The following is a 20,801-nucleotide window of genomic DNA, read 5'->3' as shown; positions in this document are numbered from 1 at the left end:
TCCGGTGAACTTCCGTCGATCATCCGATGAACCCTCGGTGATGCTCCTGCGGACTTCCGGCAAACTCCTGGACTTGCGACGATCCACTTGGCGAGTTCCGACGAGCTTCTTTGGCAAGCTCATAGACTTCTCAGATTTGTTCCCGTAGAACCTCCGATGACTGTCTGAACTTCCGTCGAACTCTCGAACTCCCAACGTGATCATTGTCTCGACTCTAGCGCAACTCCTACTGCATATCTTACTTTCATCATAGTTAATCATGCATACTTATCTCAATATATAGATTAGATAACAAATGACAATTGACTTCATCATCAAAATTCGAAATTCAACACGGAGACGTTTGGATAGTTTGATGAAAATTAACTTGAATTACACTCAAGTTATACTCGATCATAAATTTAATATAAAAAATCTTATTTTAAAAATTAATCATCCTAAATTTTTATAAAAATAAAAATTAATAATAAATATATAGTGTCATCTAGTAGTTCAGGATAAGTTTAGATAGGTTCGGTGAAATTGAAAGAAACTTTTAGTTATACTCTATCATAAATTTAATCCAAAAATATCCTATTTTAAAAATTAATCATCCTAAATTAGCATCTCACCTAACAATTCAAGAAAAGTTTAGATAAGTTTGATAAAAATTGAAAGAGTTACACTTGAGTTAATAAATTAAATATAAAAGTATTTTATTTTAGAAATTAGTTACCCTAAATTCATATAAAGATTTAAAAAGTGATGAAAATTTATTTTAGAAAATAGTTACCCTAAATTCATATAAATATAAAAGCATCTCACTCGAGTAGTTTAAGAAAAGTTTGAATAAGTTTGATGAAAATTTAAAGAGTTGCATTCCATTATATATTCAACCCAAAAATATCTTATTTAAAAAATTAATGACTCTAAATTTATATAAAAATAGAAAATTTGATGAAGTTCTAAAGATGATGCAAAACATATTATCATCTCACTCTAATAGTTCCGAAGAAGTTTAGATAAATTTAATAAAAAAATTAAGAATTATGTTCAAACATCTTAGAATGATATACTATTAGTTTTAGAAAAATTTAAGTCAGTTTTAGAATGATTACACTCGATTCGTTGTAATTAGACCTGACCCAATCCGATTGGATCCAAATTGTTTAGATTAGACTAAATTAGTCTGTGGATCTGTGACTTGAAATAGTCCGATTCAAACATATTATTAAATTTAAAAAAAATATATATTTTGGAAAAACTAAATATATGAATGTAAATTATAAAAGCATAGTAGTAATTACTTTTTTCGGTAAATTACACAAGAACATACTTAAAAAGTTAAATTTTTTTACTTTTATAGTTTACTTTTTTAACCTCAACTTACCTAAAAGATTCCGTCGAACATATTTTCAACATATATTTTAATAAATACTTTAATTTGATAATTTTACTCGTGCGAATTGTCTCCGCATTCATCCTCACATCCCCCCCCCGGAGGAAACAGGTCATCTCGATATATTTATATTTCAAACCTGCAATGTGTTTCATGTAAAAAAGTGAACCTAATCATTCACGTGGATTGCCTCGATCTCCCATCATTTATCATATATAATTACTTCATTTGAGTATTATATATATTCACATTTTAAATATTTTTCAAACAGTACATTGATTTTTTTAATTATACTCTAATTAAAAAAATAAAAATAATCTTTCTCTTTCATAGTGTCATGGACAAAATTATAAACGGGGTGTTCGATGTAATGCTTATATATATCCGAGTCTTTTTTGTTTGTTCATGCTTTGCTATATGGATGATCGAAGGCTTAACAACCCCATTTTAGTTGGGTTTGATTGCCGTTTTAGGATTGTAAATAAATATTACGTTATGTGGACACTTGTGTGATATTTTAGTCTATAATAGATCATTTTGGATCATTTGTTGTGCGATCATTCATAAAGTCTGTTTGTAATTTATATTGGCTACGAACTGTTTATTGAAATAATTGCTTGTGGATCCCGAGTGAGACGTTTTCTCTAACATGTTTTCTCTTTTGTAGATCCTAAGGGACCATAGGAGGTTTCGAAGAGATTGACCTTTGCGGATGGATATACAAGGATGCCGTATGACTTAGACAAAATCAACTAAATACGTGACCTTCGTCATTGCCCATCGTCCACGAGAGAAGGAGAGGGGAGGAGTGAAAAGAAAATACATGACAAAAAACGGAGAGAGAGAAAAAGATTAGCAAGGAAGAAAAAGAGGAGAAGTAGGGTACCAAGGAACTAGGAGGAGAGGATAGAAAAAGAAGAAGACGAGATGACGGAAAGTACAAGCAATGAGACGGAAGAGAGAAAGATAGGTCGAAATAAAGTGGAAAAGAAATAATGGATGAGAAGAGACAATTTAGATAATTTTTAAATTAAAAATATATTTTAAATATTATTATTTATAACTTAATTTTTAAATTTTTTTAAATTTATAATTAAATATAAAAAATATTATTATTTTTCTTTTTTCCTTTATCCTCCTCGAAGGATTACACGAGGGGGCGAGAGTAGGGTCAAACAATTTTGAGTCACATCAATAAGGATAATGATTATAAAAAAATCAATAATATTAATATTATAAATAAAAAATAATAAAAATTATTATTATTTTAAAAGAGAACAATAATAAAATATTATCAATACTATGAATAGTAAATTTTTATATTTTAGAAATATCTAAAATATATATTTTTCGTTAATATTTACCTAAGGTTTTAAATTAACTTTGGATGCATACGGTAACAATTTTGATAAATAAAGCTCGGGCTTTAATCGTCGTCGGACTATTTATAGTTAACTTATATAATTAGTTATTTTTAGTATTTCAATTATTATATTTTAAAAATTATATTAAAATATTTAGTTCTAATTTTATCAATTAATGATGTGAAGAGATATAAAATTAAATATTTTACTTAGAAATCTTAATATAATTTTTGATAGCGTAAATACCGGAATAGCAATAATTACAGGCTCTCCAATGGGCGCTGCTGTTTGGATCCCACCCGGTTTCCTCCGCACCCGCTTCCCCATCTCTCCGATGGGCGCTGCTGTTTGGATCCCACCCGGTTTCCTCCGCACCCGCTTCCCACCTCTTATATCTCTCCGATGGGCGCTGCTGTTTGGATCCCACCCGGTTTCCTGCGCGCCCGCTTCACCCTTTGGCTGCTGCTCCCTTCTCCGTGGGCAGGCAAAGCGGGAAACGTGTTAGTAGAAAATGAAAATGGATTGCCGAAGCAGTCCTCCCCAAGCATTTTGCTGAAACCAAGAGGAGGGAGAGGCACCGACCCTAACCCTTAGCTCGATCGATCGGAGACCTCGCTCGCTCGGTGGGATGGCGTCGTTCGAGGAGGCGCCGCCCGGCGATGCCAACTCCGGGCACAAGATCTTCCAGTCCAAATGTGCCCACTGCCACACCGTCGAGAAAGGAGCTGGCCACAAGCATGGTAGATCCCTGATTTGAAAACGTGTTCCTGTCCTTTTTTGCCCTCGGTTCTGTAAATTCCACCTTTTTCGCTTTCTTGGCCTTTTGATTTTGTTTGACCCGTATTGGATCAAGATATAATTCCAAATATATATTATTTTCTCTTTTGTTCTTTCCTTTTCTTTCTTCGTCTAGACCCTAAATTTGTCACTTTTAGTTGAATCTGTATATCTACTATTTCTCCTTTTTGGCCATCGATTCTGTTTGATCCATAATATTATCTCTTTTACTTTCTTTTTCTGTCGTCTCTAATATTTTTCGAGTCTTTATACGTTATACTCATTCTCAGCAGTTCCCATCAAAATTGGAATGTTCATTATCTGTTTTCTGGTTGTTCTTTAGGATTTTTTTTTTCTTTTTCGGTGAAATGTTCATGATGTCTTCCTGTTTTCATTCGTTAGGAAGGCAGTAAGGCCCAAACGTACGTACCTAATGTTCGCTAAGCAGTAATTAGTCTATGGGAAACGATACTGAACTTGTGCAAGATCATTTTTGTGAACAGTTGATATAAGATTTTGGGAAATTTCTAGCAGTGTCAAAAACATTTTCAGTGTACGGACAGCTGTAAAGAAATATTGTGGATTGAAAGCCTTCTGTTTGCTGACAGAGATAATTTGCACTTTATCCAATGATAACTTGTATTTTTCTCAGCAGAGGTTTCTTGAAGCTGGGAGGGAGGAAGAAGAACTAGGAAGCATGGTTGACATGTGGGGATGAATCGACATAGGTCCTAGTTCAGTAATGTTGTTCTGAATAAGAGTGGATAAGTTGATGCTTCTGTAGGCCCTTTTAGCGCCACAGTTTATCCTGCCTACCTTCTAAGGGTGGATTTCAACCTCTAACGAGTTATTCCAACATATGTTTTTAATGGAAACCTTTTGTTTGTGGCTTATTTTGATTCAGAGGCAAGCACATTTATGGAAATTAATTAGTTCAAACTACTTATTCTTGAAGTATAAAGAGTTTACAACATAGAACAATGGACTGATCAAAAGCTACTCATGATATGTGCACATGTAGTTTTTCATGAAAATAATGATTTTGCAAAAGGCGTGGTTAGTTTTTTAATTGCTTCTTGTCTGCCATATTTTACTTCTGAACTATCATCCTTGTTTCTTTGTTTCTTGTAAATTTTGCTTTTTTTTCAATTAAGTTTTTCCCCAATGGTTGTTACTGTTTCAAGTAGCAGACTTGATGTGTTTTCCCCCAACTTTCTCGTCATTAATAGGTCCTAATCTGCATGGCCTTTTTGGGAAGCAATATGGGACAACTCCTGGTTATTCATATTCCACCGCAAGCAAGAACATAGATGTGATATGGGAAGAAAATTCTTTGTACGATTACCTGCTGAATCCAAAGGAGGTAATGACTGGTGACCTGCTGATGGTGAAAATATATGCACGATACATTGAACTAATCACTTATGTGTATACATTACAATTATAATGTGTAACCATGGATGAATTTTCCCACTGACAGCAATGTTTGTGTTCAGATGTTCTCATCTTTTTTGTTTTAGTAACTAAGTACTGCTTCTTTGCTCTTGTTTTAGACAATTACCTGATTTAGGCACAGTTTTATCTGCAGTAATTACACTGTAGTACTATCTGGAGTAGTTTGAGTGAAAAAGTCGAGTGGCTTCAAACTTAAAGGGCTTTGCAAGCTTGATCTATTGCTGTTTCATCAAATGGATGGCCATAGCTTTAATGTTTTCGTTTCCCCTGTCTCTTGTTCATTGGTTGGAATGAGTAGTACCATTTAATCTTGTCAGGAGAACAGTTGAGACATAGATATTGAAATCTAGACTATGTTGAGGCCAGCAATTATCCAACTTGGACATTGCTTAGTGGGCATAAAGTTGTGGCTTCAAGGACTTGTCTCAGAACATGAAATGTGGTTTGGTTATTTTTGCTGAAAGGCTTCTCATGCATGTGAACTGTGAAATAAGTGTTTGATTTCACATTAAGCCTAAAAGTTACATTTTATATTCCTTGTCCATGGAACGTATTTATTTCTTCAGCAGTTTTGGTCGTTAATTAATGGGCCACTTTCCTCTCACACACTTCTACGTTAAATTGTTGCATAATTTCCTGGACATAAGTGACATGTATTTACTTTTATGTTTAATATCTTCTATTTGTGTTGTTGTACCATGGCATTAGTTCTTTTCACTTAGCACACCATATTATGTCCAATCTAGGGTTACCATTATGTTTTTATGTAGTTTTTTCTTTTATTTTCTCGGGTGTTGGAAGCAGTGATTACAATAGGCGCTCGGGCGAGGCGAGGCCCGAGCGCCTCGCTTCATTTCTAGGCGGCGCGCTTCAAAGAGGAACTTGGGCGCTCGCCTGAGGCTAAGCGTCGGGCTCTTTGGGCGAGCGCCTGGGTTAAACCAGGCGATCGAATCGAATTTTTAGGTTTGGTTGGTTTTCGGTGCTTTAGTTGGTTCAATCAAATCAACTAAATCACAGATATCAGGCTCCCTCTCGTGATTTCCTCGACTTCCCCAACCCTAACACTCATGATTTTGTCGTCGAGATTTCTTCTTCGTTGTCCCTGCTCTCTGCTGCCATTGCCATTGTTGTTGCTCGCCGCTACTGTCGCTACTCGTCGTTGCACAATCGCTGCTCACCGTTGCTATCATCGCTCGCCACTGCTGCCACCGCTCCTGCTGTCGCTCGTCGCTCTCGCTGTTGCTCGCAGCTCTTGCTGTTGCTCGCCGTTCCTGTTGTCATCGCTCCTGCTCCCGCTCCAGCTACGGTTGTCGTCTGCTATCGTTGCCGTTGCCTCAGTAGTCTCGGTCTTCTCACACTCTTTTCACTATACTGTTAACAGTATATTAATAGTATACTGTTAACTATATACTAATAATAGTATTTTTATTTATTAGATTAATAATATATTATTTTGATTTTAATACTATTAATTTTTATTTATTTAAAATTATTGTTAGGTGTACAAAGCAACTCAACAGATTTGATGTAAAATTTTATTGTTTTGATTTTTGAGACTTTTTATTAATGTGACATTGTGATTTTGTATTCGATTTTCTTAATTTAATAATATATTTTTATTTAAATAATTATATTTATTAATTATATTATATATTTTTATATTTTAGTGTCTCGTTTCGCTCAAGCGAGCTCCTGGCGCCTCAGGTGTTTTTGGACCTTGACGTCTTTTAACGCCTAACGCTTTTTAAATCACTGATTGGAAGCAGGAAGTAGGTGTGTCAGAGCTGAGTGGCAACACTGCCTGTAAATCTACTTGATTTCACAATTTTCCTCCTTTGTGAGGATGTTGCAGTAGCTGCTATCTGGCAGCATGTGTTAGTTCTGCATTATCGAGTCCCACTTAATTATGAACGTATGAAAAATGAGATAACAGGGTGGAAAGATATCGATATGCTCTATGAAATCTGGATGGCAACTCTTCGCCATCCTTGTATTTGCTGGTGCACTCGGCCTGCTACTAACATCTATTATTCCTTCTTTCCTGCAGTACATTCCTCTGAAGAAGAAGTTCCCCGGCATGAAGAACCCTCAGGAGCGTGCAGATCTGATTGCCTACCTCAAGGAAGCCACAACTTCCTAAATCATCCATCAACCCATCTTCCCAAGTAAAGATGTCAACTTGTGGCAATTTTTATTTGAAATATGTAAATAAAAATTTCGGTGCGCTTAGTATACAATTCAATGATGATAAAAGATCCATCTTCGCACAAGTTTGTGCACTATTGGTAGTCTCATGACGACTCATCTAGGTCATCATAATACTTGTATGCTTTGCAATAGTGACTTCTTTTAACACCATGCATTATTTGCATGATGTATAATATTTGTAGGATATAAAATGTTTGGTGTTGTTATGAAACATTGATGTCATTGTTGGAGTCTAAAGAATTCATCATCCAAAATTAATTAGACTTGTATCCTGTTTAGTTCTACTGCAACAAAACAAAAAGGCCATGCTGCCAAAGTCTGAATGTGAGAAATCAGCACTTTGTTTATGAATGACATGTTGAAATTGCATGTGTAAACAAAGTTTGAATCTTCTCATGTGAACTCCTGCAATGTAATATACAATTTACGCACTCCCTTAATTTCTTACTTTAATTAAGGACATTATTTTTTTTACATAGATTTTAATAGTAACAAAAGATACATTAGGATTTCTTGTCATGCTGAGTAACCAAAACCTACCCCAGGAACAAAGATTATGGTTCAGATCGATGACAATTTTGACCCTTTTGGTCACCTGAATTTGTATCATGAAATGCTGATCTTACACTTCTTTTCTATCACCACTAAATTTATGAATTGGGCATTCAGAATCGACTCCTAACCAAAATTTTGGTAGTCTCATCAGAAAAGACATGAATGATATGATATCACAATGGCGTAATTACTACCTCTATGATTGATGGTTTTGTCTCTCGTTTGTTGGTTGGCATATTTAGAGAGAAAACTATGTGAAGATTCAGAACATCCTCAGGTTGTCAACTGGCAGCTTGGAACCATAAGATCCACATGTTTTTTGCCACTGTTTTTGGCCACTGCCCATGCCAGACCTGCCAACGTCAGTACATGTCTAATTTTTACCTCTTTTTCAAGCACAGATCACGTCTTTCGTCTCTACAAGTGGAGACATCTTGTTAGTCTTCTTTCTTTCCTTGTTGATCCAACAGGCACAAAACATCCAAAAGATCCCTTCTTATTGATCCAAAAGGCACAAAACGCCCAAAAGATCCCTTCTTTGGTGGGCTACTCCCTCGTATTCGTGTGATTCCAGCATGGATTCACCCTCAAAATCCTACCTTTTTGGTGTTCCAATTCGCAAAACCCTTTTTGGGTTCATCTTGCTCCTCTCCCTTGCCCCATCATCTGTTGAGACCCAGATCTCCGACCAGCCGACCGCCTACCAGATGCTGGAGCAATACGATTTCCCCAGAGGGATCCTCCCGCAGGGCGTGCGGCGCTACGTTTTGAATCAAGATGGGAGCTTCGAGGTGTATCTGAGCGGCGACTGCGAGTTCAAGGTCACCGGCGGCTACTTGTTGCACTACAAGAGAAAGATCACCGGCGCGGTGGCCTCGGGGTCGCTGACCAACCTTAGAGGCGTCAGCGTCAAGGTCCTCTTTCTGTGGTTTGGGATCGATGAGGTGGTGAGGAGTGGCGACGAGATCGATTTCTATGTCGGCCCGCTGTCGGCATCCTTCGTGCTGTCCAACTTCGAGGAGTGCCCCCGCTGCCGCTGCGGCTTTGATTGCTCTGCCGCCATGGTTTCGGATTCGTACGATACTGGGGTTGGTGATCATGGACTGTCCCAGGCTGGCATTCCATGGATTAACCTTGATATGTTTAACTTGTGCTATCAAATGAACGCATGCATAATCACAGATTTTGATATGGTCTTTAAGAATCCTTGAGTCTTTACCTTCGAGTAGCTGTAGGATGATTGCTCCATCTTTTTCCACTTTGAATGACTGCATGTTCTACATTTTGATCTGTGTCTTGGTTAAAACATTGCCTCTACTTGTGCTGAATCCTAGATGTCAAATTTGTCTATGTTAGAGCTTATAAATATATTGTGTCATTTCCTAATAGCTTGAGCCTCTGTGATTTGTCGTAACCCAAGCAAAAGATTTATCTTAGTATCAGAGCATGACAATTTATTCTTTTAGGATTTATGATAACCCAATCCAATTCTTTATCAATATAGTTGGTAGTGTTTAGAGATTTTGTGCTTGATTGCAGTAGGTTCTTCTATTGTGGTAGCTTTGTGAGTGATCAAAAGATTGGAGTTTGATGACACTTGACTGGCTTAGGTTGTTTTTTCCTCCTTATCCAGCTTCAAGGTAGACTGTAGATGTGCTTCAGTTTACTATTTTCCCTGCATTGTTACTCATCAAGAATGATTAGAACTCCACTTGAGATGTGCTGCCTTTTGACGACTAGTTTGGCATCAATTTTTATGCTCCTTTTTTGCCCCTCTGCAAGTTTTAAAGGCCCATATTATGTTTTTTTTGATTTCTTGTTGTCATTATTACAACTGTGTATCCAGAGGCAGTAAAAAGATCAATCGACAACTTTGACTAAAAGATGAAAACACTGAGTCTATAGAATGAAGAAAAAGAAAACAGAAATTGTATGGCACAATGAGACACACAAGATAGATTAAGGCTTCTTATGTATCCTGCCTCATTATTGTGGAAAACCAACATTTACACATCTCAAGTTCTTCAACCTATAAAGAGATTGTTTCTTGGTAAAGATTTTGGCTTTTCTTTCTTCGGAAGAATTTGAACAAATGGGAGGAAACATCAATATCTGTCATATCCCAGCCACATCTTAAAATTTTCTTGACATGTTTAGTTTTTGCAGCTAAGAGGAACTGTTACCTCTATTATTTTTCTGCTCAAATTCAGGTTTTTCATTCTATCAAACATCACTGACAGGAGTGTCTAATTTATTATAATTTATTCATATGAATTTTACAGATGTTATAGTATTGTTTTCAGACCATAAGGTTGTTTCATAGTTTTCAACTAAACGCATTCAAATATGACAGTTCATTAACATATTCCTTATATAAAGTTACAATGTACTTTCTTCGTATTAAAGAAATTGGTTACCAACTATGAAATCTTTAATTTCGAAATTCTCTACGTGCATGAAGGATTGTTTTATGAACTAGTACTTTTTTGGTGTTTATGGGTTAGAAAGGGGTTTATAAACTAATGATATTGGCAGAAGCTCTCTTAAACTTTGTATCTTTTGGATATGTCCTTGAGCGGTGAGTCTTTTGTTTTTAGTTCTGTATCATTGCTTATTATCTTTGGGTTGGTGATATTTCTATATCCCTTTGTGATTTTAAACTTGGTAGTGAGCTTTCTTTTCAATCTTATTAAAGTTTTATCGTGAGTTCGTTCCTTTCCTACTATTAACTTTCTTCCGAAATCCATTCTGTATTTTACCCTTCCAATATCAGTTTGGTATCAGAGCTAAAGGCTAGAGAGCATGGCAAGGCAGAATGGAAAAGATATAGTTGATGAAGGTAGTTGTCATGAAGATGATGTTGAGTCATTGAGGCTGGAACTACGAAGATTGCTACGTAGTCTACAAAAAAAAATGAAATAATTGAAGAACTTTGAAATAGAGAATCAGTATGAAAATAATGTCCAGAAATTTACTTCTGATGATGATACATCTCCTCATTTAAGGGAGTCGAGAAGATTTCAAGCAAGATATAGAGTCCAAAACGAGTGGTAGAATAAATACAATCCAAGATTGGATATTCTCGAGTTTGAAGGTGAAATTAATGTTGATGACTCTGTTGATTGGCTTAATATATTGGAAAGAATTTTTGATTTTCATGAACCTTTAAAACAAAAGAAGCTAAAACTTGTGGCTCTTAAACTTAGATGGAATAAATCTTTTTAGTGGGAAAATCTAAAGAAGAAAAGAGAACGTGAAGGGAAGAATAAGATCGTGACATAGGAGAAAATGAAAAGGGAGCCAAAGAGAAAATATTTACCTAACAATTATAGACGAGATCTTTATCAAAATCCATGATTTCAAGCAAAAAGATTGTTAGGACATTTTTTCTGAGCTTTTGAATAATGTTTATTGAGTCGATTTGGTTCAATTAGAGTCGAGTAGAGGTTTATTTAATATTTATTTATTATTAGAGTTCAAGTCCTGATGGACTCTGGGTGGAACTCTATAAATAGGGATGTAACTGTTTCTTTTCAGTAATCTATGAAAAATACTATTCTGTCTTTTGACAAACCCTAGGAGGCTGATCCCCTCGAAGTGATCAAGGAGGGGCGATCCTCTCGAAGTGATCAAGGAGGAACGATCCCCTCGAAGCGATCAATGAGGCCGATCCCCTCGAAGCGATCATTATCATCTCCATTTCTCCCGTTTCTTCCACGATAAGACTTTAGGGTTTTATCATTTGGTATCAGAGCCTACGATAAGACTTTAGGGTCTTATCATTTGGTATCAGAGCGGCGATCCTTGGCATTCTCGCTGTGTTGCCATAGCTTTCATTAAAAAACAAAAAAATGTGAGAAAGGGTGAAGCCAGCAGCCCCGCACGCTGTTCCTTCTCAACCGAGAAGGAACATTTGCTTCCCTGCGCCGACCACCACTGCCTCTTCTCCATCATCAGCAACCAGCGACCTTCGACCACCGCTCGACCTCCTCATTGCCCTATCTCGTTCAAAAAAAAAAAAAGAAAGAAAAAGGAAAAGAAGAAACACGAGAGGAAGAAGAAGCCACAGCCACCCCTGCGTCCCCTACTTCCGGCCAGCCCACCCGCCGTTGCTTCTCTTCGGCCAGCGCCCACCATTGCTCCGCTTCCCGGCCGGCGACCACCGCCGCAGCTATTCCTCGGCCAGGAGACGACGCTGCCAACGTCCATCCCAGCCCTACTACCGCCGCCCGCCTCCCATTGCGTCGCAGCGCAGCCGCTCGACCTCTCCTCCTCGGCGATCGTTGGTGACGCTGCTCCCAGCCGCGCCACCACCGCTGCCTCTCCACCGCCGCCCGCCTTCCCTTGGGTCGCAGCCGCAGCGGCCGATTGTCGCCCTCCTCGCGACGACCGAAACAGGGCAACTCATGGATTGCCCTTGTTCCTAGCCGCATCGCCTCCGCTCGATCACCTGGCCAGCGACCTCTTCTCCTCGCATTCCCATCTCGCTCGAGCGAGAAGGACCACCGGCACCGCAACCGCAACCGCCGGTTGCCACAGCCCCTCCTTGCAGCGGTTGCAGAAACAGAGCTTCCTCTGTTGTCGCAACCCCTCGTTGATCGCAGCCACACCTCGAGCACCGTCGCCTTCCAGCCGACCCACCACCACTGCCAGCCACCGTGCAGCGACCGCTGCTCGCCTCCCAGCCGCCGCTTCCCCTGGCTCGGGCGAGAACGACCGCCGCCACTCCCCCTTGCTCTGCCCCCTTGGTGACCAAAACAGGGCAATCCTCTTGCTACTGCGAACGGTTGCCACCACCGTCGCCGCTGCTGCCCAGCCAGCGACGACGCGACGATGCCGCTCGCCGCTGTTGCCCAGCCAGCGACGACGCCGCTGTTGCCCAGCCAGCGACGACGCCGCTCGCCGCCCAGCCTGCCACCGTCGATTCCTATTTTCCCCTACAGCCTCAACCTCGGCAACACCACCGCAGCCTCCCTCCAACAACACACGCAGCAAGCTCTGTTTCGGTCGCTTCAACGACACCGTTGTGTCCTCAACCACACGCGATCCATCGACATCACCAACGCCTTCGTAGTGCGGTAGAGACAGAGCAACACTGCCTTCTATCCGCACCGTCGCAACCACCGCATCGACAGGCCCTTAGCGATGCTGCCCCCAGCTGCAGCCACATCAACGCAGTCGCCTTCTAACCTCGGCGCTCTCACCCCACGCCTTGATAGAAACAGGGCAGCTACTCTTCCTCCAACGCAGCGACCGCAGCACTGCCCTTGGCGTCCACCTCCTCGGTAACTTCGCATCTACAGTGTTGATGCCCTTGTCCGACACCAAAAACAGGAGTTGAGATTACAGATTTGCAGTCTTACGCAATGGCTATCGATAACTCAGTGAAAGCACAAATGGAAGCATTGGAAATTAGAATTGAGAACTAGTTACAAGAAGTACTTAATGATTTCAAAAGGGACTTACCGGGGAGCCTTAGTAAATTTCAATAAGGTGGGAGCTCAAGTTCTATGTTGCACAGATCTGAAAATACAGGAAAAGGGCCCCAAGATTATGACACAAATTACTCACACATGAAGATGGAATTTTCGAGATGGAAAGATGGAGATCCGACCAATTGGATCTCTAAGGCAGAAAATGTTTTCCATTTTCACAGAACCCCAGAAGAATCCAAGGTAGAAGTGGCCTCAATCCAACTCGAGGGAGATGCACTCTAGTGGTACGATTGGTATGAAACTTTTCACGGAGTTTCTTCGTGGGAGCAGTTCAAAAGAGGGCTTCTTGTTCGCTTTGGCCCATCCGAATATGAGAATGTTGATTGCCAGCTCGCCAAAATTCATCAAACTTCTACAGTGTTAGAATATCAGAGTAGGTTTGAAAGATTATCAAATCAAGCTAGAGATTGGTCGAACCGACAACTTCTGGATACATTTATTGAAGGGCTTATTCCAGAGATCCGGTGTGAAGTTAAGGCTCGTCAACCCCGTACTATGATAGCTGCGATCTCATTTGCAAATCTACATGAGAAAAAAATTAGCAAGGAAAGATCAGCAAGGGGTTTGTATTATGATGAAAAATGGAGTATGGAGCACCGATGTAAACAAGGGCAACTTCTGATGATTGAACCAATTGGAGAGGAACCGAAAGCTAAGAATGTGGACTCCGATCATGAAGGTATAAATTCTAATGAAGATGTTGGACCTACTATATATACAATGCATGCATTAGTCGACTACTCTAACCCGTAAACTATGGAAGTTGGCGAAACTCTAGAACATCAGCCTGTTATAGTTTTGATTAATACGGGTAGCACTAACAATTTTATGGACAATGAGACTGTTGAAGACTATGACAGATTCGAAGTAAAGATCGTTGATGGACAGATTTTCACTTGTGATAGCAAAGGTTCAAAGATAAAATTGATTATACAGGGTCAGAAGTTTCATGCAACGATTGCTACATTGAAAGACCGACTTATTGCTTACACTATTAAAAAGTGGAGATCATACTTACTTGATCAACGAGTTGTGATGCGTTACAGATAGTCTATGGCTAAAGTGCTGAAAGAGAAGCTCTTAGAGATTGATGTTGCTCAGCCTTGAGGACAAGGTTGATTTAAAGAGGGAGGAACTGTTAGGACCATTTTTCTGAGCTTTTGAATAATGTTTATTGAGTCTGTTTAGTCCAATTATTTATTGAGTCGATTTGGTTCAATTAGAGTCAAGTAGAGGTTTATTTAATATTTATTTATTATTAGAGTTCAAGTCTTGATGGACTCTGGGTGGAACTCTATAAATAGGGATGTAACTGCTTCTTTTCAGTAATCTACGAAAAATACTATTTTGTCTTTTGACAAACCCTAGGAGGCTGATCCCCTCGAAGTGATCAAGGAGGGTCGATCCCCTCGAAGTGATCAAGGAGGGCCAATCCCTTCGAAGCGATCAAGGAGGCCGATCCCCTCGAAGCGATCATTATCATCTCCATTTCTCCCGTTTCTTCCACGATAAGACTTTAGGGTCTTATCATTTGGTATCAGAGCCTACGATAAGACTTTAGGGTCTTATCAAGGATCTTAGGGTAGAGGAGTACACAGCAGAATTCGATCATCTCATGTTAAAAGGAGAGCTTGTGGAACCAGAAGAGCAAACCGTTGCAAGATACTTAGGAAGTCTAAAGTATGATAATTGCTAAAGTTGTTTAACTGCAACTATATTGGTCTTTAAACGATGTGAGCAAGTTGGCTTTAAAAGTTGAAAAGCAATAAAAGTTTGAAAAGAGTTCTCGGTACGGGTAAAAAAAAGGCTATACAAAAAGAGAAAATTCTAAACCTCCTATCTAAAGCAAGGTGGTATCAAAGGTACAAGACAAAGGTGAAAGACCTGCTAGCAGCAAACAAACACATAATTCTTCTACGCCATATAGCCGAAAATACTTCAAATATCATGATTTTGAGCATATTGCTTCAGATTGTCCAACTAGGAGGATTGAAACTTTAGTTGAAAATCATAGTGATGGAGGAGAAGATGAAGCCGACGATGAACCAAAATACGATGATGATGAAGAAGAGGTTACTTATGCTGATCATGGTTTGTCTATTGTACTACAACATAGCTTACAAGTGTCCTATGTGGCCGAGGATGGAAGTTGGGTGAGAAAGAACGTGTTTCACACTAAATGCATTTCTCTTGGCAAAGTGTGCTTGGTGATCATCGATAGTGGCAGTTTTAAGAATGTGATATCTTTAGAGATGATGTAGAAGCTAAAGTTGGATACAATCTCTCATCTATATCCTTACCAATTATGTTGGCTCCAAGAAGGAAATGACATCAAGGTAACTAAAAGATGTTTAATTTTATTTTCTATTAGTAAGTATTATAAAAATGAAGTATGGTGTGATGTTGCTCCTATGGATACTTGTCATTTGCTGTTGGGAAAACCTTAGCATTATGATAGAAGGGTGTTATATGATGACTACAAATATACTTATTCTTTTAAGGTGAATGAAAAAAAGATTATTTTAGCTCTATTACAACCTTCTAAAATTAGTGCACCAAAGAATGAAGTTAACGCTTTTATGTCCTATGATGAATGCAAGGGTGAATTAGACAGCGGTGATCACGTTTTGGCTCTAGTAGTAGTAGAGGAGAATTAACAACACAAGGAAACACTAGTAATTATGAAACTAATCTTGGAGGAGTTTAAAGATATTGTACCAGAAGAGATTCCATATAGCCTTTCACCTTTAAGAGACATCCAGTATCATATTGATCTTATTTCGAGGGACTATTCTACCTAATAAAGCATCATACAAAATGAGTCCCAAGGAGAATAAAGAACTTCAAAGGCAAGTGGATGAGTTGGTAAAAATGGGTTAATTCGAGAGAGCATGAGTCCTTATGCGGTTCCAGCCTTGTTGGTGCCTAAGAAGGATGGTTCTTGAAGAATGTGTGTGGATAGCCACGCCATCAACAAAATCACAGTGAATTATCATTTTCTTATTCCAAGATTAGATGATTTACTTGATCAATTATGTGGGGCTTCTATTTTCTCTAAAATTGATTTGAGGAGTGGCTCTCACCAAATAAGAATAAGGCCTGGAGATGAGTGGAAACAATATTTAAAACTAGAGAAGACTTATATGAATGATTGGTTATGCCATTTGGGTTATCTAATGCTCTTAGAATTTTCATGAGATTTATGAATAATATACTTAAGCCATGCATTGAGACTTTTGTTGTGGTTTACTTTGATGATATATTGGTGTACAGTAAGAGTGCATAGGACCATATGAATTATCTTAAGGAGATCTTTTTTATTTTAAAAAAGCAAAAGCTTTATGCTAATCTAAAGAACTGTAACTTTTTTACTCGTAGTGTGATATTTTTGGGGTATGTTGTTTCAAAAAATAGAATCATGATGGATCAAAGCAAGGTAGAAGCTATTCCCGATTGGCTAACACTTGCTTCATTGTATGATGCGAAGAGTTTCCATGGCTTAACTTCCTTTTACAAATGATTCATTAAGGGTTTCAGTTCTATTATCGCTCCAATAACTGAATGCCTAAAATGTGATAAATTCAAATGGACTAGTGAGGCTAATGATATTTTTATGCTTTTAAAAAGAAAGGTGACCGGAGGTCCTATCTTAGTACTACCTAATTTTGACAATGTGTTTGAAGTTGAATGTGATGCATCTAATGTGGGAATTGGTGCTGTTTTGAGTTAAGCTGAAAAGCCCATTGCCTTTTTTAGTGAGAAGCTAAATGATACGAGAAGAAAGTATTCGACAAGGAGTTTTATGTCATTTATTGAGCGTAATCTTATTGGAGTTAGTATCTTCTTGCAAAGTCATTTATCCTATATTCTGATCATGAGGCTTTAAAGTTCATTAATCAACAATACAAACTAAACAAGAGGCATCTAGCTTGGGTAGAGTTCTTGCAATCTTATAACTTTATAATCAAGCACAAATCTGATGCTTAAAATGTAGTTGTTGACACATTAAGTAGAAATCATTCTTTATTATTAGCAATGAAAGTCAAAGTGGTTGGATTTGAGATGTTCAAAGATCTATATAAGAATGATATAGATTTCGGCTTAATATGGTAAAATTGTAAATCAGGTTCATTTTAATAATTTTCTATCATTGATGGTTTTCTTTTTCGAGCTAATACATTATGTGTTCCATCTTGTTCTTTGAGACAAGTAATTCTAATTGAAGCTCATGGTGGTGTTTTAGGAGGACATTTTGATAAGGATAAGACTCTAGCTCTTATTTAATCAAATTTTTATTGGCCTAAGATGTTCAGAGATATGGAGAGACATGTAAAGCAATGCCGATTGTATCATTTAGTAAAAACAAGAAGTCAACATTCTAGTTTGAACACTCCATTGCTAGTGCCAAATGATCCATAGCAAGAGGTGAGTCTTGATTTCGTTTTGAGACTACCAAGAACTCAAAGGAATAAGGATTCAATCATGGTTGTTGTTGATAGATTTTCAAAAATGTCTCACTTTATTCCTTACAATAAATCGAATGATGCATCTTATATTGCTAATTTATATTTTAAGGAGATTGTTAAATTGCATGGTATTCTAAAAAGCATGGTGTCTGATTGAGATTCAAAATTTCTTAGTCATTTTTGGAGAACTCTTTAGAGGAAGTTGGGTACTTCTTTGAATTTCAGTAGCTCGCATCATCCACAAACCGATAGGCAAATTAAAATAACAAATAGAAGCTTGAGAAACTTATTTAGAAGCTATGTTGGCGAGAACATTAAGCAATGAGATCTCATTCTTCCACAAATTAAGTTTGCCTACAATCGTTTCATGCATCATAACAATGGTAAGAGTCCTTTTGAGGTTGTTTATGTTGCTAATCCTACTGATCCTTTAGACTTGGTTCCTCATTCGACAACTAAGTAATTTAGTGGAGATGTTGATGAGAGAGTTAAGCAAATAAAGAAGCTACATGAGAGTGTTAAAGCAACCATAGAAAAGCACCAATAAACATAGAAAACATGTGGAGTTTAATGTAGGTGATTTGATCTATATTCATCTAAGGAAGGAGAGGTTTCTACCGGGCAAATTTGAAAAATTGAAACCAAAGGCTGATAGTCCATTTAGGATGCTTAAGAGAGTTAGCGAATATGCTTATTAGATCGAACTACCAGAAGATTACGGAGTGTCCCCAACATTTAACGTGGTTGATTTAAGTCCTTCTCATAATCATGTTGACGAAATAAACAAGGACTTAAGGATAAGTCTTTTTTAACTAGGGAAAATTGACATGGGAGTGCCTAATTTGCTACAATATGCTCATATGGATCTTGCTGATATTATGGTATTGTTTTCAGCCCACAATGTTGCCTTATAGTTTTCAACTTAGCCCACTCAAATATAACAGCTAATTAGCATATTCCTTAGATAAAGTTACAACTATTTCAAGGTGTTTTTCTTCGTGACTAAGGAATGCAATAAAAAAGTTTGTTACTAGGAATGAAACATTTAATTTTGAAATTTCCTATATATGAAGAGTTATTTCATATACTAGTACTTATTTTTGATGTTTAGGGGTTAGAAAGGAGTTTAGAAACTAATGATATTAACATAAGCTCTCTTGGAGTGCTCTCTTAAACTCTGTATCTCTTGGATGCATCCTTGAGTGGTGAGTCTTTTATTTTTAGTTTTGTATACTTGTTTATTATCCTTGGGGTAATGATCTTTCTGTATCTCTTTGTGATTTTAAATTTGATGGTGAATTTTTTTTCAATCTTTTTAAAGTTTTATCGTGAGTTCGTTCCTTTCCTACTTTCAACTTTCTTCCGAAATCTATTATGCATTTTAGCCCCTCGGGTATCAATCACTATGTCCAACTAAAAGAAGACTTAGTGTCGTTCAGTTTTCTGCTCCCGCTGTGTTGGTTAACCATTGCTCACTATGTTCAAACTAAAAGAAGACTTCATTTTAGGGTTTATTCGCAACAAATGCACATTTTTGCGCTGTTGTTTGATGTTCATGTTGAGTAAAAGTTAATATACTTTTCAATACACATTTAATACAAATCTACAAGAACAAGAAACCGAGACAATATATTGTGTAGTTTCACGGACTTTCCGAAACATTCCAACAAATTATAGGTAACACTGAATCTATGTTATATGCCAATTACATCTTAACATGTTACACCGTGTATGTTCTTTTCTAGGTTGGCTAAGCAAAATGTCTCAAACATTTTTTGAACATCTTGTTGAGAACTGGACTTTCTTTTGTATGCAATTTATTCTCCCTAGTCTTTTCATGCTCTGTTCATAATAATTATCCAATTTTTAGTGGTTAAATGTGGTTGCCCCATTATTAATTGTTTTCTTTATGCTATTCTTGGGCCAATTCTCTTAAAACCAGCATCCTTTACCAGAAGGCATTTCTTGTTCATGATATGGACCAGAAAAGCAGCACTTGGTTTGACTTTTAAGAGCAAGAAACACCAACACTTAACAAGTTTGATGAAGCACTGGATCATTAAATCTCGCAGCACTTGGTTTGACGTTTAACTGCAAGAGACACCACCACTTCAACAAGCTTGATTGATGTAGCACTGGATCAGTAGATCTTAACACGCTGCAACACATGCTCACAGAGGAAATAAGCTAATTGTCTTTCGATTCCTTTATCATCTTGATCAAGAGCTGTGAAGTAGTTATATATGTTCCATAAACTAGATTCCATATCAAGTTTTATGTGTTTCTTTTATCCATTCTCCAGTTGGATAACTCAGGGTCTAGTTTTCTTAAACCGTGTTTTATGTCCGGAAAACATTGCTTGATCACAGAACATTGTCAACCTTCCAACTCTCTTTAGTGATTTTTCTTTTTGCTGCAAATAATATTCAGATACTGCTGGTTTATTTTTCTCTCTCTCAATTTATGACATTTTTTTTCTCAAAAATAGTAGGAGTGAATGGAGAAACAGATTAGCAGCCACATGACATGACCTTCTGATGGTGCTTTCTTTCTCAAGAATTATTGGAGATGGTGAAATGCTTATTCAAGAACAAATGTGATGTTCGAGGAGCATAAACATTTATAGAATGTCAAAGTTTGGAGGAGCCAATAAATATTCTGTATTAATTGTTTTCGCAGCCCTTTCTTTTTCATTTATGAATTAAAAAGGTCCGAATGATCAATTTGGAATCAATAGATATGCAAAACGTTCACTTGAATAAATTATCATTTATGTTCAATGGAGGAACAATGTCATCATTTATGTTTAAACAGATATATGTTTTATTCAGAGTTCTAAACATCATATAAGAAGGCCGATGAATGGCTATGGAAGGGCAACGAGATAGCAAGAAGGCTACTATAATACCAGGTGTTAGAACCCTTGTAGATTATAATCTTGGGGTTGATCTCTTTAGGGGATCGGCCTCCTTGGAACTCTATAAGGGTTCATTCTTCCAAATTGCTGCTCAAAGGCTACAGAAAAGATTCATTTATTACTTTTCAAAAGAGAATGAATACATGGCCATTTATAGGGTTTCTAAATCTTAACTCCTAATAGGAC

The 20,801-nt window shown here is 37.7% G+C and overlaps 2 protein-coding genes across 4 annotated transcripts; both read left to right on the top strand.

The window, feature by feature from the left end:
* The first annotated feature begins 3,151 nt into the window (after positions 1–3,151).
* On the top strand, positions 3,152–20,384 carry LOC103985201 (cytochrome c-like). 3 transcript variants are annotated; one of them, XM_065151180.1, is made up of 4 exons: positions 3,152–3,482; positions 4,749–4,882; positions 7,022–7,139; positions 20,190–20,384. In XM_065151180.1, exons 1-3 carry the CDS (start codon positions 3,371–3,373, stop codon positions 7,112–7,114), a joined length of 339 nt encoding a protein of 112 aa, XP_065007252.1. In that variant the 5' UTR covers positions 3,152–3,370; the 3' UTR covers positions 7,115–7,139; positions 20,190–20,384. The 3 variants fall into 3 exon arrangements, with proteins under 3 accessions (XP_065007252.1, XP_065007251.1, XP_009401107.2); XM_065151179.1 differs by having other exon boundaries at positions 20,187–20,384; XM_009402832.3 differs by lacking the exon at positions 20,190–20,384 and having other exon boundaries at positions 3,153–3,482; positions 7,022–7,253.
* LOC135638185 (uncharacterized) lies at positions 7,986–9,123 on the top strand. The gene has a single exon (XM_065151178.1). The coding sequence runs from the start codon at positions 8,313–8,315 to the stop codon at positions 8,946–8,948; it is 636 nt and encodes a 211-aa protein (XP_065007250.1). The 5' UTR covers positions 7,986–8,312; the 3' UTR covers positions 8,949–9,123.
* Positions 20,385–20,801: the final 417 nt, after the last annotated feature.

This window comes from Musa acuminata, chromosome BXJ3-5 (genome assembly GCF_036884655.1).
Source record: "Musa acuminata AAA Group cultivar baxijiao chromosome BXJ3-5, Cavendish_Baxijiao_AAA, whole genome shotgun sequence".
In the NCBI taxonomy this organism is placed as follows: domain Eukaryota; kingdom Viridiplantae; phylum Streptophyta; class Magnoliopsida; order Zingiberales; family Musaceae; genus Musa; species Musa acuminata.
Note: the sequence above shows the minus strand (reverse complement) of the source record. Positions and strands in the feature narration are given on the sequence as shown.